Source organism: Centruroides sculpturatus, unplaced genomic scaffold (genome assembly GCF_000671375.1).
Source record: "Centruroides sculpturatus isolate CEXI.00-Female unplaced genomic scaffold, Cexi_2.0 scaffold159, whole genome shotgun sequence".
NCBI lineage: Eukaryota > Metazoa > Arthropoda > Arachnida > Scorpiones > Buthidae > Centruroides > Centruroides sculpturatus.
In genome coordinates this window covers 483,065-503,917 of record NW_019384659.1, presented here as the reverse complement: position 1 = coordinate 503,917, position 20,853 = coordinate 483,065, and the positions used below count along the sequence as shown (strand labels likewise).

The 20,853-nt window shown below is 29.1% G+C and overlaps 1 protein-coding gene across 4 annotated transcripts in view; it reads left to right on the top strand.

Annotated features, from left to right (window-relative positions):
- LOC111626504 (patched domain-containing protein 3-like) overlaps positions 1-19,704 on the top strand; it is a 34,064-nt gene extending 14,360 nt beyond the window's left edge. For 2 of the 4 annotated variants that reach the window (XM_023369899.1, XM_023369898.1), the window contains exons 4-6: positions 15,352-16,378; positions 16,448-16,756; positions 18,415-19,704. In XM_023369899.1, the coding sequence (XP_023225667.1) occupies positions 15,388-16,378; positions 16,448-16,756; positions 18,415-19,682 (2,568 nt within the window). In that variant the 5' untranslated portion in view covers positions 15,352-15,387 and the 3' untranslated portion in view covers positions 19,683-19,704. Of the gene's footprint in view, positions 1-4,336; positions 4,370-5,070; positions 5,179-15,351; positions 16,379-16,447; positions 16,757-18,414 lie in introns of those variants that run through there. The other 2 variants (XM_023369903.1, XM_023369902.1) reach the window with 2 other exon arrangements.
- The last annotated feature ends 1,149 nt before the right edge of the window (positions 19,705-20,853 follow it).

Genomic DNA, 20,853 nt, shown 5'->3' with positions numbered 1-20,853 from the left:
TCGGATAACCGAAAAGTATGAAAAAATCCATTATTAGTGTAGTATATTATTATATCCCATGTAATTAGTATATTAGTATATCGCTATTAACCTACTTTGCGTTGAATTTTCATTGATGTTAACAAAAAATGCCTAACAAAAATTTTTTAAAATAATAATCATCGCTATTGTATCGTTAAAAATTAGAAAGTTAAGCCTCGTTTAAATACTGGCACCCTTTCATGGTCGATCCAGTGTTGCCAGATAAAACACGTAAAAATAATATTAAAGTAGCCAAGACATAGCCAAATATTGTAGCGCCACATCAATAGCGGACATTGAAATTTGCCAACTAGGACGGTCGGTTAACCAAGGGGTCGGTTGATAGGGGGTGGGATAATCGAGGCTCTACTTTAAACCATTAAAATGTGAATATTTATCGATACAATTTCAACTGTTTGTGAATCCTTCCCAATGCTTCTAAATCCGTTGTCTACCAATCCTAGGTTCTGAAGATCACAGGTTGGAAACCAAATTAAAATCTTTATGTCCTCTTACAATGAATCCGAAATATGAGAGTGATTACGACCATGTAACTTAACAATTAAATTTTACTGTGACTATCAGATAGTGCATACTATATATGTGATAAATTTTACATAAACTTTATTATTTTTGTCCAATTATGACAAAACTATGAGTATTTCATGTATCCATTCGTAACAGATAAAAAATATGCAAGAAAAGTTTTATATGAGTATGAATCAACAAAGGTATAAAACAACTCAATCACATGTTTTTCATTTTCTTATTTGTTAAGCACAATTTAAAACTAACAAAATTAACATCTTTCAAACGAAGGAACCCAGAAATGAATCATACAGCTATAGAAAAAAAACGGAGACTGAAGTTCAACTGCAATTTAGAGTGATCAAGAATGTCAATATACTTTATGTCTATAGTAGCCTAATATCGAAAGTTTAAAACAATTGTTGAAAAGATGTTTTTCTTATCATTTAAAAGTAGAAATAATCATCACATAATGTTAATTATGTTAATTATGTAATGATTATTTCTACTTTATCGTCTTTTAATCTTTACTTCGCTTTTCTTTGTGAAAAATACATTACGGCATGCTTCCACTGCTAGCACTTGGATATCTAATTGTCGTTATTGTCTTGTATCAGTTTTATTTAGTATTTAGCTATTCTAGTTGCTAGTTGGGCATGAGCTTCTAGGCTATATCGCCCCGTGGTAGTGTGTGATGTAATTGTCATGTAGCAGTAGTTATATGCGTTTATGATGGTCGTTACGCGGGTAATAATGCCTTCCGGGAGATCTTTTAAGGCTAACTGATCACTATTTAGGCATTACAGACATGGAGAAACCCGGAAAACTACACGTGGCTAGCCCGTCCTGCCAAGGCGCCAACCCACGACCGAACTCCTTACTGTCTTACTAAGAAACTCAAACTTAAATATAATTTTAATTCTGCAGGAATATCACTTTTGTCTTTCTAAGTTTTGATAAAGAAATTGCTGTCATTAAAGTTAAATAAACCTGCTTCATATGTTTTGCTTTCAATAATATTAATGCTTACCTGTGATTGTAAAAAATTAAAAAGCTTGCTCGAATAAAAGTAACATTCCTTTATAAAAAGCTGCAAGTAGGTTTGTGAATTACTAAAATTTATTAAAAAAAACAACGAAAATAGAAATAAAACTAAAACACTGTAATATCATTTTCAATGTGTTATATATATATATATGTAGAACAAATAAGTCGCAGCTTAAACTGAGAAACTTTATTCAACTGATGAGAAATCATCGACTTATTATACTTTCTTTTTAATCTTTAACTTCGAAATCTAATTTTCTTAATTTGGTTTCTTCCGAAAACTTATAAAAGAAAATTTTCTGTTCATTATAATAATCTCGCGGTTTATATTTGCACTGGGGGGACAGAGCAATATTGAACCATTGTTTAATATAAAGTTTAAAAGATATCCACACGCGTTATCCTCGATTCATAGCCATATTGTTTACATTTCACTAGCACCACCAAAAAATGCCGTGACAGCCATGAGTGAGAATAAGTATGGTTGTATGATCATCCGTTGGCGGGGTTTTAGGGTATTCTTACTCGTACAGAATGACAATAACTTTTAGGGAATACGAAAACGTGTAGAAGTGCAATTGTCATACACTCATGCGGAACTATTTCCCCTGAGCCTGCATTCGGATGAAATATTCAGTATAGATATATAGCATACCTAGGTGGGATCCAGCAAGGTCTCCCATAACGTCAAAAGGAGAGCCATAGTAGATCAACCATACAAAAACAACCTTACTTCTACTTAATGATGTGCAAGTGCAGAATTCTCACAGAACAAAAAATAACTGTGCATACCGATAATACAACTTTGATCATTTCTTTCTATGAGGAGTCTTTGTAGAAATTCTTGTATGTGGATTAGCGGTGTTGTTGAATTCTTTTCTCAACATTTTTCGGAAATTTATCTTTCTTTTAATTTATATAATTTCTTACGAACCCATTCTATTGTATGTTATAGAATAATTCACGAAAGCCTACAAATATTTTTAAAACAACTGTAAAAGTTATGATGATGATGTGAAAACTGGAGGCATTATTTCAGATCGTAAACAGATGGACATAGCACGAGTCAAATAATTTTAAAAAGTATATAATAAATTCGTGTCTGTAGTCGAAAAATACGTACATTTTTGCGCTTTAAACTTTTTTCGAAAAAGTGTTAATGAAAACAAAATTGCAGCGTTAAAATTAATTTTTTTTTATTAAAAAAATAATACGATGCAGTATAATTACTAATTAAAATCTCCAAGAAAGTGCGAAAAGGTTTTAAACTTTAGTAATACCACGACCTGAATTTTGTGTTTTATTTATTGTTATTCGAATTTGACTCGAAATGAAAAAAAAAGTGATGTTCGCACAGGCTTGCTAAATATTTAGTTGAAAGAGAATTCAGCAAACTAAACACTTTTTGTATTAATAAATAATTTTGTCATATAAGTAGACATATGATCTCTAATTAAAAATAATTGCAATAATTCTCCAATTTTCTCTTCTGTTTATTTGTTTTTATATCTTATAACAGAAGCACCTAGAAAAGATTCAGAAGTTATAGCGAAGTTTAACGTTTATTTTTCATAATTATAAATGCAATCGCTCGGAGCTCTAGCTAGCATAGCGCACAGACAAGAAGCTCAACTTGTATAATTATACTTATTAATCTAACATAAACTAAAAATAAATAAATAAATCAAAATGTTTTCCTTTTTTAAAAATGTTAGATTTTCTAATACAGTTTTATAAAAATGTTAAATACCATAAAATGACTTTAAAAACAATATTCACTTTAAAACGACATGACTTTAAAAATGATATTCATAGAAACTGGCAACTGTTCAGGGCTAGATCAATTATTCCACTGGCATCCTGATAGGTCTGTTTGTAAAGTTAATCGCTCCACTTAAGCCAAAGACAAATGTTATAGAAACTATTAGTTTTATATCTTGGTCAATGTCTTATTCGTCAAGGTAACTACGAAGAAAACTAGCGTAATTTGAATTCTTTTCGCACAGTATTGTCCACTTCCAGATCAACTATTAATGAACTGCAATTAATGACTAGGTTAGATCAATTCGATTGTTATTATTCAAGATGATATAAATTTTTGAACGAAATTTTAGCATAAAATAAAGCTTATTAAAATTTTAATATGTTAATTGATAAATTAAAACGTATCAAATAATCGTTGTAATTACCTGTGATTGTAAAAAATTAAAAAGCTTGCTCGAATAAAAGTTTATATTAATACAGTGTAATTATTAATACACTGTATTAATAATTAATACAGTGACATAAGTATATATAGAAACACTTAACGATGTTGTAGAGCCTGCAGGTGTAAAATGGATTGCGTAAAAATAACATATTTATATACCAAATTCTCCATAAAAAATATATTACTATTTGTATGTAACAATGAAATGAATATAAAAAACGAAGATACAAAGACGTGTGGTAATTTGCTAATAAAATATATATTGCAAAATTTAGTTCTTGGAATATATAATTTTAGAATGACATAAATTTTAAAATAAAAGACAAAGAAAAGCAGTAACGTAACCAGAAACTTTAAATAGGAGGCAAAAATTAAATTTAATTAATAATACTGTATATTACAAATAATTACTTTTTACTTTTTCGCTATTTATATAACAGAGGGAAGTATGGCGATCGATCAGAAAATGACTCCCCCCAAGATTTATACATTTTTGAACTTAGGACACCTTGAAACGCCGAGAAATGCTAAAAGAATTCGGGTGTAATTTCTGTATATATGTAGGTTAGTATGTGTGTGGGGCATGAAAGCTTAATAATTCCTGTTTTTTGTCGAAAATTTCTGAATTTTTGCTGGGCGGTTTGTTAATTAGGAGGATTGATGTTATTAAATATTGGTGGTTAAAGATCGAGAGATGGGGAGATAATGGGGGTCGTGTGCATCTTCAGTAGCGTGAGACTTAATGACGATTTTACTCGTTACTAACATATACAATACAATTATTTATAAAACCCACCTCTACCTCAAAATTAAGGTTTCTGCAATTTTATAATAGTTAAAAATATAAAAGTTTTTTAGTAAAATATGATAACAGACTGCGCCACCAAAATTTTAAATGTTGCCTGGAAAGTTGAACAAATCGTTGCTGGTTTATTTTACAATACTATTTAAGCGCATTTATAAAAAGTAAAGCAAGCACATGCCTCGTTTTTTATTTTTTTGAAATTTGACTATTTTTTAAAATATTATCTTTAGTTGACACACACCACTTTTCCCCCTCCTCCGATTGCGCCACTGAAGATCATTGGTGCATAGTTACGGATAAAAACAAATAAATTTTCTTCTCTTCCAATAGGAAAATACGTCTGTAAAATAAAAACGAAACGTTCATTATATTACAAACACATGATAAATAGAAGTAAAATGACTAAGAATAAAAAAATAATATTTAGTGCCTCGACTAAATAAAATAAAAATAGAAATATAAATAATATGTTAAAAAGATATTCAAGAAATTACTAAGCTTTTGAGTATTGTAATTTCGTCGAAGAAAATTAATTTATTGTTTCGTTTTCCCTGCCAATTTTTAATCGGTAAGTATTTGAAGTCCTAATAGAACACTGATTTCGATTAATTATAAGATGCTTTTCTTTAAGTTCAAACCTAAATTAAGTTTAGTGCTACGTTTCATTATAATATTTACTTAAGATTGAATATATTACAGCATTTCTCTTTAATTTAGTACACTTTTGGAATTTAACTTTATAAAGATTAATCACTATGAAAATATTATCGAAAAAATTAAACATTTATAAATTTTTTATTATTTGTTCGTATATTTTTTGTTTTGATTTTTCAAATTATTTTATTTTCGATGGGTTTTTTTTCTTAACACTAAAACATATTTCTATAATACACATTATTTTGTAATTTTTTCAAGGAAAACAAAAAGTTTCTTATCATTACAGAAATTCACAGTCTTTAAAAATATTTATTTCCATTCACAATAAAATCTTTGATTTTATTAATGTTAAATTATATTTATATTATTATAAGAGAAAAAAATAGCATTAAAATTTTATTATTATATTAAGAGAAAAAATACCTTAGTTTCGCTGTTTATTTTAATCTTTAATTTTAAAACTTTTATAAATTCATTTCTTCTGGTCAATCGATCGTCCATAACGGCAATTTAAAATAGTGTAGACCAGGGATGGCCAACAGTTTTTGCCCCCGGGCCGAATTGGAAAGAAAACTTTTTCACGGGCCGAACCAGAGGCTGCTCTAGGAAGATTTTGAGGTGGTGCGAGATCTCATTATGGTGTCACCCCGTAGAGACTAAATTGTATATAGAGATTACAGATATATTTTTCGCATTATCATGCTTTATCAACGTTCTACGCTGTACTTAAGAGATTGGTAATGGAGGGACAGCGAGTTGTTGGCTTTTTTTTTTTTTTAGGCGTTAGAATTTTTCACTGATCTATTCTGACTTGAGTAGCTAATATTGAAAGATTGATCGCGGGCCACATAAATCTATTACACGGGCCACATCCGGCCCGCGGGTCGTATGTTGGCCATGCCTGATGTAGACTACAGTTGTATAATGTTACTATCCAATTTAGATACTCTCCAGGATAGAGAATTGTCTCTTGTAAAATTTACTTTATTCTTTCTTTTTCTTCCTAACTTTTCCAGACAATACTTATATAAAGCAAATATAATTTATTTTGAAATTGTAATACTGAAGCACTTGCAGTCCATATTTGATAGAGGACCTTCTAATTCTCTTAATTTGTAGGCAAACGCTACACTATTTGGAAAATTCGAGTTTTTGTAACAGAGCTTTCTTTTTTCATACACATAATTTTTCCTATTCATTTTAATGAAAATAGATGAAATAGTAAAAATAGCAGTCAACTTATTTAAAGATAAACATAATTCAGATAAAATTGTCGTTTTCCCCAAATATCTCGTGACTGTCCTTGTTAATTATGATTTATTTGCAACGATAAAAGTATTAATATAGTAAATGAATAAAGACAAATTAATTACGCAAAACATAAATTTTATCACATGATATTATTTATATACGAAATAATGAAAATATAAATGCTTGTTAAATAAGACAATCGTATAACAGATTGTTCTCTTTGTATTTCCATGCATGGCTCATTTAACCTTAGATAAAAATATACAGACAATATACGTACTTAAATACACTTACATCAAAATGTACGGATAATAGATTTAAATGCAACTGTAAGAGACAGAAATGGAAATGCACTTAAGGAGGAAAACTTGGCTATTCCAACAGACTATAGCCTACAGGATGCTGTACATATTTAAAATGACGGGCGCAAACAGGGCAAGTTTGTTTATATTAAAATTAAAGGATGTCTTATGTGTTATTACTGCCGATATAGATTCACATTATTTGAAAAATTTGAAAGTATGGTGAATTCAAATTATACGAATTAGATTTCTAGAAAAAAATTCTATTAGCATTATTCTTATTGGATCCTGTTTGCAACCTCTAACATTTATTCTCTATCTCATAAGATGGAGAATAAAGATTGCAAACAATGTTAAAGGCTGCAAAAAATCAGTTTTATTTATTTAAAAAATTCAACAACAATAATAGTAAAAGATTATTGTTGTTGTATTTGTATTGATATTATTGTTATGTATTGTATTTGTATTGCTGGAAGTTCGAAAAATGCAAAATCTTCTATAAATTATTGCTGTCTGTTTGCATTTTAACGTAGACTTATAAGTGAATAATAAGTTAGATATTGAGATAATTCAAATTCAATGATTAACATATACAGTCATTTCTCGTGTAACTCGGTTTTGCTCTAATATGGCTAAATAATTGCGGCAAATATCTGATAACACGGTATTTCAGAGCTTTTACCCGAGAAAATCTTATTTTTTGACATTTCCATTTTAGTAAATTCCATTGCTGACTCGCTAGCTCCAAAAAAGGAGGGAATCTCGACATTTATTTTGTTGGAAGATCTCTATATTAGATTTCTGTGCTTGTTTAAGACCATTACATTTTTGGCAACTTAAATATTTGACAACGATGCATTCGGTTTCTGACTTTTAATATTTTATTAAGGTTATTTTTGTTTTATTTCATCGATTATAATTTTTCTAAATTAAATTTTTTTTTTTTAAATTATATAGGAATAATTGTTGTTATAAAATAAATTTTAGTTGTAAATAATGACGAAAGTAAAACACCACTCAAAGAAAACTTTGTTTTTCTAGAATCAAAAGCTACATTCAAATACAAATTTTGGATTCGTTTTTCGAACGTAATCCAAAAATTATTAGATATTTAGTTCCATATAACACGGTTTCGCGCTACAGCACAGAAGATTTTATAGAAACTTAAATGTGATGTTAAAGAGTTTGCCTGTTTTTGAAATCCTTGGGTTTAGAATATCTTTGAATAAATTAAATTGCATGAGCGTGGAAAGTGTTTGCAGAGTCTTTGGGATAATTTATTTTAAAGTGATTATCACACAGTGCAATATTATAATATCCACATTTCATATAAATATAAGGTATTATAAAATTTTATTTTCTTAATACAAAACTTCCGTAATTTATGTTTATTGTTTTATTTGAGGAAACTATGTAGTAATAATATTTTTTTTCTTTCCGTTTAGTTTATGTACCTTACCGTGCGTGATAATAATCTTTCAAGTCTTTACGATCATCCTGAATTCTTAAAACAGATTATTCGTCTTACTTGTTTATGTTACTTAAAATTTTATCTATCATCAAGTATACATTATAATATTGAATACACTATAATATAAATCAATGAATGACTGATGCCTTTTGTTTGGAACCAGTTTCTACCAAGCTACATCTACATATAAGAATTAGGGCTATATTACTTTTAATTAAAACTTCATAATACAAACCGGAGCATGCAATTATTACGTCAGTAGTTTATGGGATGAGAGATTCGTTTGTATCTGACGATTTCTGGTGATGGGCTAGTCTTCAATGATTAAGATTGCACCCGTCGTTTACCATTTATCTTTAATCCCAGTCCTCTTTAATCCCAATAAAATTGTATGAAAACAATTGTTGTGTATTCGAGAATGGTTTAACTTTGGTCTGATGACATAATTGAGGAAAGGAAGGATACAAACAGGAAAATTTTGCCGATATACTAAGTAATACTTAAATAACCAAATAAGTTAGCAACTAAATTTAAGAAACAAAGAAATTATTATTCATTTCCATACTTTACAAACATAAAATATATGTATAAATATAATATACGTAAAACGAAAATCACTTAAAAATTTAAAGTGAGCCTGCAAGCATACATTGCAAATATACATTGTTATCGTTTTTATGTCGTTTCTTGTTTTAGAACATGATCTTAGTCAATTGATTATAATTGATTGAAAGTTTCGTAAAATAAAATTATATTTCATAATGAGACTTAAGAAAAAATAAACGACTTGCAAATACTATTGAATATAAAAAATGTGAAATGAAAAACTTTTAACTCTTAATTTTATTATATAACATTTTAAAAATTACGAATAATTATGATTATATTCATGTCTTAAAGCTCCATTATCTCAGGAATTAAGTATCAAAATGAAATACTGTAGTAACAAAATTACCTATGTATTGCGTTATTGTTATTATTATCATATAGGCCTATATATATATATATATCTATATGTATAAAAATGAATGTATGTCTGTGTGTGTGTCTGTGTCTGTCTTATGTCCTTCATGCATTACCACACCGTTTATCCGATTGCCATGAAACTTTGGAAAGTTGTTTAATATACTCTCGCGCAGGTTTGTGGCATAGTACGATTGCCATAAAACTTAGGAAAGTTTTTTAATACACTCCCGCGAAGGTTTCTGGCATAGTACATTTAANATTGATAGTAAGTGAATTATTCTTTGATATTTCAATAAACTAAGAATTGGAGATATATTTAAACAATCAGTTATTATTTTATTGTATTGTGCGTTTAAATTTCCTTAGCTATTTAGACATTCTTAGCTTTTGCTGCGAAATTCTAGACGTATCAAACATAAGGACTATTTAATAATTAATTATCGATTAGAGAAATAAAATAATATGTATAACTTACAAATAATGTTATCTGAATATATCTTGAATATCCACCACACTTTTTACATCCAAAATGAAGTACGACAAAATAACCAATATATCACGAAATTACTACCTGAGATGCCATCAAAATATCGTCAATGTGAAAAATATAAATTTTTTAAAGTCAAGGATGGAAAGCGTTTAATATATCAGCAACTATTTATTGTTACGTCGTCACAATGCCGGGCTGCAATTTTTAATTTATTTAATTTAAAATAAATGCTCTACACCTCAAATTAATAGTGGCTTGCTCCTGTACATCATACTTTTCCTGTTATCAAGCGATTGTACAGTACATCATAACTTTCCTATTATCAACCTTTTATACATCATACTTCCTGTTATCAAGCTATTGTACAACATACTTTTCGTGTTATCAAGCTATTATACATCATACTTTCCTGTTAGCAATTGAGTCGTCTATCTAACTTTTTTCAGGAGAAAAATTTCAAATTGAAATAACGTAACTTTCGGTTTGTATCGGAAATTATTATATTAAAGTTAATTGCGGGGTTTCTGCCCCTAACCTTTCTATGTCTTGTCTCGTCTTTCATCTATCCAACTCTGTTCTCGAGATTAAGGACAGACAAACAGACTGACTGATATATATAGAGAAACGACAGTGGGCATTTACAGGTCTACAATTTTTTAAAATTGCAACCAAATATATAAGCTAAAGGACCCTCTCACGAAATTAGCAATGTATTGTCACGAAATTACCCATGATATCACGAAATAACCACTTGTACGCATAAAATGCAAAAAAGAAAAAAAAACCACAAAACATTTTGTGAAAGTCATTTTATCAATACATAATCTACTATTGTTTTTACTACTTTCAAAGAAATTTAAGGATGCGTGTTGAGAATTTTAAACAGACGATTATCTTAGTATTTTGTTTTTCCTTCTTGAAACATTTAATGATTAAAAGAATGGAACACTTACACAAACAAATATATTTATTTCATTACTATAGTCAGCTAAAGTAGAATACATTTACTTATTCTCTTATTATTACTATATTTACTTATTCTCTTATGTATTAAATTACTGAATTTATTTAAATTTTAATATCTATGTTTTTTCGAGAAAAAAGACACCAAAACTTTTATTTTTTTAAAACTTTTATTTTTTTTTAAATTTTTATTATAATTAAATTTCTTTCTCTGTTTATGAATTGAGCATTACATTATTTTAGCTAAATTTTTCTTCAATTTTGAAGCAATTTTATATGATTATTTATTTATTTATTATATTTTCTAATATTTCATGACTTCTAAAACAAGGAGAGACTATGTCTTATTGGGTTGCAATTTTCAAATTGTAGACCTATACATTCCCACTGTCCGTTTGTCCTTTGTTAATCTAGAGAACGGAGTTACATGAATATCGGATATAGAAAGTTCAGTGACCGTAGGCCCCCGATTAATATTCGTATTTAATGTCGTTTCTATTATTGTTAGATTTATTTATCATAGTATATTATAATAACTATTGATATAACTTTTTATTTGATAAAAATTGCCAGGAATATATTAAATTTGAAAATTTTATTCGTTTGAGTAAACTGTCATTTTATAACTGTTAGAAAAACAATCTCAATTGTAAGAAGAAAATTGGAAACACTGCATTGTGTATTGTATTGTATGATAAAACACTGTACTGTATAGTGTTTTATCATATATCACAATACACAATACAGTGTTTCAGGAGACTAGTTTTATCTTAAATTTACAAAATATTGATAGTAAGTGAATTATTCTTTGATATTTCAATAAACTAAGAATTGGAGATATATTTAAACAATCAGTTATTATTTTATTGTATTGTGCGTTTAAATTTCCTTAGCTATTTAGACATTCTTAGCTTTTGCTGCGAAATTCTAGACGTATCAAACATAAGGACTATTTAATAATTAATTATCGATTAGAGAAATAAAATAATATGTATAACTTACAAATAATGTTATCTGAATATATCTTGAATATCCACCACACTTTTTACATCCAAAATGAAGTACGACAAAATAACCAATATATCACGAAATTACTACCTGAGATGCCATCAAAATATCGTCAATGTGAAAAATATAAATTTTTTAAAGTCAAGGATGGAAAGCGTTTAATATATCAGCAACTATTTATTGTTACGTCGTCACAATGCCGGGCTGCAATTTTTAATTTATTTAATTTAAAATAAATGCTCTACACCTCAAATTAATAGTGGCTTGCTCCTGTACATCATACTTTTCCTGTTATCAAGCGATTGTACAGTACATCATAACTTTCCTATTATCAACCTTTTATACATCATACTTCCTGTTATCAAACTATTGTACAACATACTTTTCGTGTTATCAAGCTATTATACATCATACTTTCCTGTTAGCAATTGAGTCGTCTATCTAACTTTTTTCAGGAGAAAAATTTCAAATTGAAATAACGTAACTTTCGGTTTGTATCGGAAATTATTATATTAAAGTTAATTGCGGGGTTTCTGCCCCTAACCTTTCTATGTCTTGTCTCGTCTTTCATCTATCCAACTCTGTTCTCGAGATTAAGGACAGACAAACAGACTGACTGATATATATAGAGAAACGACAGTGGGCATTTACAGGTCTACAATTTTTTAAAATTGCAACCAAATATATAAGCTAAAGGACCCTCTCACGAAATTAGCAATGTAGGGGAGATCGGGGCAACTTCGGCAAGCGGGGCAAGTTTGTCAAGCGCTTTTTTTAAAAAACAAATTAAAAGGAGACTTTGGTTATAGGTTACGCAGTTGAGTTTTATTAGTGGCTTGTTGAGTGTAGTGTTTTTATTGTTCTCCAACAAGCGTAGTTGAATTATCAAGCAAATTTTCATTTTCGTTCAATTCCATATAATATTTTTTTTTCCATTTATATTGAATTGGCAGGTTTTGTTATAATTCCATGATAACGAAAGTTACTTTTCCTGTTAGAAGGATGTAACTTCAACTTATTCACGTGGCCAGATCGTGGCTTGGCATTCTGTTCTCAGGGTTGTACTTAATGTTTCGAAATCATGACTAGCGGGGTAAGATCGGCAACATAAAGCCACATTAGAAGCAAAGGATAAAAATCAAACAGATGATAAATGAAAACATGTTTGCATTTGTTATTCATGTATATATGTCTTTGAACTTGCATTTCGTTGTAATAATATTAAATGGGTGTTGGATTTGTATTTCTTTGTTTTAATAGTGAATTCCAACTTATACATTGTTAATAACATAATTTTATATACGTGCCTATCTTGCCCCATTACTGTTGCCCCTATACCAGGGGCAACTTTAATAAAAATAATTAAAATAATTACAACTTTACAAAAAGAGAGAAGTTGCCGATCTTGCCCCTATACCCGGGGCAACTTCGTCAATTTCTCTCTTCTTGTAAAGTTGTAATTATTTTAATTATTTTTATTTCCAAACTGATTTTAAGCAGTTCTATAGTAAGGTAACATTCCAATAGACAATATGTAAAGCTTTTTTTTCAGTTTACAGCAGTATTTATTACACAAAATTTAAGTAAAGCTTAACATGCCGATCTTGCCCCGATCTCCCCTATTATCACGAAATTACCCATGATATCACGAAATAACCACTTGTACGCAACATAAAAAATATACTCCTAAAAAACTAAGATATAAATATATTCATAATGACAAAAAGCCATGCTGTTATCTTGAGAGTATGATCTCTTTAATAGTATAGTTAACATGTCAATTTACGAAATACACTATATGTCCGATAATTAAAGAATAATTTATTTTAGCATAAATTTACCAATGTTTACCCTACCAGATAAAATATTAAAAAATATCTTCAAATATTACATCAGATAGTGTTTTAAAATACTTTTTAAAAATTTCATTTTATAGTCGAATTATATATTTTTATTACTTTAAGAATTTCACAATTTAAATGATTTAACACGTTTAAAATTTCAAAGTATAATAAAAAAAACAAATAAATATTTAATATATCCTTACATTGCTGTCTTAAAAAATACGCAATAATTTTTAGTCGAATCTAATTAATTTTCACTTGATTATTTTGAATTATTGACTAATTCGAATCCTTTCTTGTTCCCCTTTAAACCGTATTTAATTTAGCAACGAATTGCTTAACTTTTCCGGTAATATTTAAAATTTCGTGTGTGGCGCCATTTTTTATGACGATATTTTATTCTTAAAAACTTTTTATATTTTTAACTATTATAAAGTGGCAAAAAGCTCAATTTTGAGGATAGGAATGGGTTTTATAAAAGTTGCGAATATTAATAACGAGTAAAATCGTCATTTAGTCAGACCCTACTCGATATGACACGATCCCCTTTATCTTCCCACTCCGTCGACCTTTAATAATCAAAATTTAACAGCATCAATCGCTCTAATAAACAAACGTTCCTGAAAAATTTCAGAAAGTTTCGACAAAAAGTACAGGAACTATTAAGCTTTAAAGATGGTGAACAAAATCATACCTTGTTTTGCTAGATATGATATATGTAAAAGTACAGTATATAAATTGAATCTCTAAAATAAAACCTGATATAGTTTGTAAATGTGCTCCTAGAATCAAGAATTTGAAAAGACTTTATTGAGTGGTTTTGTTAAACAATCATAATTTAAACGTATAATGATGTAATACAGTACCACATTCACTATTAATAATGTAAACCAAAAGAGCTAAAGAAAAGGAAATGTCGTTAATTTGATTTTCTTTCGTTATGACATAAATTTGACATTGCGATTTGTTGTGTTTGGTATTGAACAGTATCTTAAGAACAGATACAAGAATAGAATGACAGATCATTCAGAATATTCAGTGAAGTTATATGAATGAATCATTAATGAAGAGATTCGTTTAAGCACAGTTTAAAAACTAGGATAGTGTTATTTTATGCTCAAGTACAAAAATAAAATGTTACATAAACAGTAGTTAGAGTTGCCTAATGTCCCGATTTTTTCCACCTTCCATCTAACGATTGGAGTATTCTAAAAACTGTTCCTACAACGAAGTATCTTTGTCTTTATCTATACCTTCAGAACCCTTCCTTCAACTGAAAGAGCTTATTTAGAATTCTAAATAAGCTCTTTTTTTAAAAATTCATTCATCTTTCATCTTTTTACCATCGGCCGACCGAAGAGAGAAGGCACTAAAATGTAGATTGTTGCAAAATTTGCGGCATCAGCACACCCCTCACAAAAGTTGCACGTGTCTATGCGTATGCCAGCGTACCAACTCCTTGGAGCTTGTATAAAGATTGCGGCTTATCAGCTTAAAGAACGATACTACAGTAGCTCTTTACGCATTGATACGTAATTTATTTTAAAATTTAAACATTTTAAAAATTATGGTGTGTCAGGAATTCAAAGGATGTCGCTAATCCAAAAAGATTAGGAAACACTGGTGTATTATAATAAATTAATCTAGTAATAGGATACACTATACATAAATGTTACTATTCTCATAGTACGATAAATTAAACTACTTTATAATCATTATGAAAAAATGTTAAAATAAATTTTTCACTTTAAATTTCATATTTGATTTAATAAAGTATATTTTTTTACAGATAAGTAAAAAAAAATTATCTAAAAGAATACTCAAAATGAAACTTGATTGTTTAAGAAGATGTCTCTCATTCGTCTTCAGAAAATTAGGACGGATCATCGGTCAACATCCTTATTATTTTATAATAATCCCAGTTTTACTCTCCACTTCGCTGTCGGTATTTATTAATAAACTGAAATCTAGTAAAAGTATGGATGAACTTTTAACGGCCAATGAAGGTAAATTTTATAATACGATGAAATTCGTAAAAAAGACGTTTTATTTTAATACTTCTGAGTTTGTCGATCAAATGAGATTAGTTCGCATACCAAAATCTGTATATGTGTTGTTTTTAAAGAAAGGGGGTGGTAACATGCTGGAAAAAGATATTTTACTAGAGCTAAAACTGGCCGACGAAATAATAAAAAATACTACAATTCGTTACGAAAATCAAGAAATCGGATATTCCGAAATTTGCGGGATAGTAAATGGTAAATGCTACGAAAATCCTATTCTGAAGTTGAATATAGATGATATTGTTACTAAAAGAAAAAGATTCAAATATCCTGTTGAGATGGACCCAGTTACGTATTCCTACGAAATTTACTGTTTAAATGTAGGCGGAGTCACCGTAGACAAAAATGATTTCGTAGAAAGAGCCGAAGCATTAGGTTTAATGTATTTTGCTGATTATAGCTCCGAAGAAAAAATCCAATGGATCGAAGAATGGAAACTTGCGGCGTACAAAAAAATTCAAAATTATCATTTTAAACATATTAAATCTTATAGCCATTATTTCTGGGAGTCTGAAAATTACGTTAAGGTTCTATTTGAGACCACAAAACCGATGATAGGCGGTGTTATGGGTTTTGTTTCTGTATTCGCCGTGATAACCTGCATGAGTAATAGCTGGATAAGAAGCAAACCTATGTTGGGAGTTGCGAGTGTTATATCAGCTGGTCTAGCGATTGCTTCTTCATTCGGATTGATGGCGGCTTTCGGTATGGATTACTCATATTGGAACACCACTATCCCTTTTCTAGTTATCGGTAAGTCATGTCATATTATTTATACAATAATAATAAATTGACAATTTAATAAAAGATTATATCTTGTAGTAACCGAAATAGATGATGCATTTGTATTAATTGCCTGTTGGAGAATTACTAATCCTCAAGATAAAGTGCATAAACGGATGGAGGATGCGTTCTCGGAAGCAGGAGTTTCTATAACTTTAACTTCTATTACAAATATATTATCGTATTGCATCGGGTTGTTGACTGCCTTTCCTCTAATTAGATTATTTTGCATCTATTCTGCAACTTGTATATTTTTCACTTTTCTGTATCAAGTTACATTTTTCGGTGGATGTATGGCGTTAAGTGGGTACAACGAAGAAAAGAGTCTTCAAAATCTCAAGTTTACTGGTAACTATAAGATTTTTATTTGATATTAAATTTCTTATTCTGTTAAAAATATCTAATTACTTTCCAGAAAAATATTTCATTACGTCATATTTTGTTTTGTTTCTAGTTGTCCAGTAAAAAATGCAATTTTGTAAAAGATCTATGTTGTGGAACAGTATTACAATTCTTCCTATATCTGATTAATTGCAATTTAATAACATTATATAGTGATTTTTTATATTCCGTCGGCTATTTTAATTAGAGTAATTTATTTATTATGCATTTACTTCAATTTATTCTTATATAGTAAGCTAAAAAAGTATTTTATAAATGAAAAATTTATGTAATAAATTAAATAATATAGAAAAGTTATAGTCAATAATAGATTAGATGTAACATATGAAAGATCTATCTTAAATAAAAAAATAAGGGGGTGGCTTGTTCCGGATATGTTACGTCTCGCCCCTCACCATCCAGCCATCCCATAGTGGGCCTGGCCGAACTTATGATAAATATGATTAAAAGGCTCTCTTAATGCCACAGTTTTTGTTTTTGTTTTTATTTTTGGCTATTTTGAGTAAAAGTATTGCTTTCACCCTTTTTACCCTAATTTAGTTTTTCTCACTTATACTTTATTTCAGTCATACAAGCAACATATACAGTACATGAAATTTTTAATTAGTGCGCTATTTTCTAGGAAAAAGTCTAACTTCTTCAATCCAAATTTCTAAATGCAACAAAATATATCCGAGATACAATGCAACTAATATTACTTTTTTAAAAATAGAATTATTATTTATACGTTAAAAATAACATTGTTTTAGTCACATCCGAGTTTTAGTTTTAGTAATCTAAAACTATACTAGTTGTTGACCTGCAATATATATCCCCACTGTCGTCTGTCTGACCCTCGTTAATATCGAGAATGGAGTTAGATAGATGAAAGTCGAGATCAGATAGGGAAAGCTTAAAAGCAGGAGGCACCAATTAACTATAATATCTACAGATAATTAACTATAACTATAATTATCCATAGATATTATAGTTAATTGGGGCCTCCGGCTTTTAAGCTTTCCATATCTGGTGTTGACTTTTATCTATCTACCTGTTCTCATGATTAAGTAAGGACAGACATGCAGACGGATGCCAAGGAATTTATAGATCTGAAATTTAAAAATTGAAACTTATGAACAGAAAAACATAAAAAACGATTAAGCGGTTGTTCTCAAATGTTTTCTAATTATAGCGTTTATATTAATAGTTCTTTTATTTATAAAAGTTAGATGATATAATTTAATTAGATAGAATATTAATCCTCAAGTCAAATCTATAATTTACTCAAAACAATATAGAGGCAAAAAATTATGCAAATTAAAAGTATAAAAATAGACTTAAGCGACAATTACTATAATAAGCAGTAAAAATCTATTTAATTCTCTTCGCTCCGCACAGAATAAATTTCAATTTTATAGCAACCTAGTTCATAAATATCAATACAACAATTTCTCTATAGTCTTTATATTCTAATTAACAACTTTCCATCTAATAATTCAAATATTTGGCTTCAACTTCTGTTACATAATGTTTTAAAGATATTGATATAGTTATTATCTTAATAGATTAATCTACTAGATTAATTTAAAGCATTGAATATTAAATTTTTATTTTATTTTTTGCAGCATCTCTGGAAAACACTAGCACTCTCCACGAAAGTTTAAAGGAAGAACCTATCATGAAGTTTTTTAGAGATAAACTAGGAACATTTATATCGAATCCAATATCAAAAATGATTATCATTACATTGTATTTTCTTAATTTATCATTTGGTATTTGGGGAGCATATTCTATTAGAAATGGTTTAGATTTGAAGATTTTATATCAGGAGGATTCACCCATAACGCACACAACTCTAACTCTTTATAAGTATTTTACACACCATCCTTTTGCTTTTCAAATAATTATCAACAAAACGTTAGATTATTCGAACACAAAAGTTCAAGAATCAGTAGAAGCTCTTCTACGAAAATTTGAATCTCATCCACACGTTGCAGATACACGTTTTACAGCTTCTTGGTTAAAATATTATAAAGATTTTCAAAGCCATCCTATTGCCAAGTATTCTTTGAGTGGATACAATATGTCAGTCAAGCAAGACTTTATCGATGGACTGCGCTATGTATTCTTTAGGTTCAAAGCTGCTGAGCATTTTTCCAACGATGTTATCTTTACTGACGATGGATCCGAAATATCGTGCAGCAGATTTTTTGTTTTAGCTAAAGACATAGCGGGTAGGGAAAACGAAATAAAAATATTAAAAGAGTTGTGGGAGATTGCCGAAGATTCGCCATTTCCAGTTTTGGTGCATTGCATGTTATCGGATATGATCGAGCAGGGAGTAATTATTGCTCGAACGGTTTACGAATTATTTTGGATCACGGCAATTTTGATAATTTTTCTATTTCTCTTGTTTGTACCTAAAGGAATTTGTGCATTTTTAGTTTCCATTTCAGTTATTTCTACCATGATCGAAACTTTAGGATATATGTCATTTTGGGGAGTCAATCTCGATGTTGTCTCAGCTATGAGTCTTATTCTCTGTGTGGGATTCTGTTTAAATTATCCAGCTCATATATCTTACGCGTACGTCACGTCAACGTGCAAAAGTCCAAATGAAAAATTGAAAGATTCTTTATATCGTATTGGTTTTCCAATATTACAAGGATCTTTATCCACTATCTTAGGTATATTTTTTATATTCAAACAGGAATATGGATTTTTCACATTTGTTAAAATTGTCTGTCTTATATCCATGGAAACTGCTTTTCATGCTTTGCTGTTTATTCCTGTTATTCATTCCCTTATAAGTTCTTGTTGCATTAAGAAAAAACCTACTAAACTTGTTCCAGAGGAATTCGATTTACTTTCAAATAAAAATGAATCCACTTAATAAATAGACAGAATTTCATTTATATCTTCTTAAATTTTTTCTTTGTTGCATTCTTTTATTCTAATTTGACTTAATGGAATGCATTTTTGATTCTCGATATCATGTGGATTCTATTAATGCAATTATGACAAATTTTTTAAACATTTTAGAAAATAAAATAAAAATAATTATATGATTTGATATCACTTTTGTATTCATCAAGAAGTGTTAGAAATTAAACATAAAAAAAAACAAATTATTGATTGTATATAATCACGTAGCAATTAAATATTCTAAAAAGGTCATTTAAATTTTATTATTAACATTATAAATAACAATTATTGTTTATGAAATTTTCGAATAAAATACAGGCTTATATGTTACGCCAAATAGGCAATAATTCGTAATGCTAAAATAAATCTTTGCCTAATGTTTTCTAAGCCGTAATTCAAAGGGCAAAACAAATATCTGTATCTTATTGGAAAATATAAAAGACGATTTCATAAAATAGACAAGTCAAAAGTAGCCTATTTTAGTAAAACAGGCAGAAATTTTGCTTAATTCGTGAAATGGGCACATCAACTGCCAATTTCACCTTCTTAATGGTTTTATACTTCCTAATGATGTTTATTACGTACAGTACGTGTTAAATTAAATGCTAGAATAAGACTTAAGCATATATAATGAAAAGTAAGTGCTCACAGCAAAAAGTTAAAAAAACTCCAAAACAAAATGAAAGTTCTTCAAAATACCTAAGTTTCTAATGTTGCTCTAATATCACTTGAAGCGATTGCCAATTTCATGAATTTGTCTGCATTATTTTCAAATCTTCAAATCGGCACAGCAACTGCCGATTTCACAAATTACTCAAGTTTTTGCCTATTTACGAAATGAGCAATATTACCGGGTTAGGTATACATGCATTCGACGGGCAGTGACGAGGCATTTAAGGTCTACCTCTCTGGGAAACCCGGAATCGAGTATCCGGAGAGTAACCCCAGGAATGTTTTGCTGGCAGTCTGTCTTGGGTGTGTTCCAACCCCTCACCACCCGGCCACCCCATTGTGGGCCTAAAGATTCTCTCAGTGTTCACATGATGGGAAACAAAAATAAATAGATAAATAAAATAAAATGCTCATAGAATTTTTATAAATTTGTTGAAGTTGATAATATTTACAATATTTTTTATCTT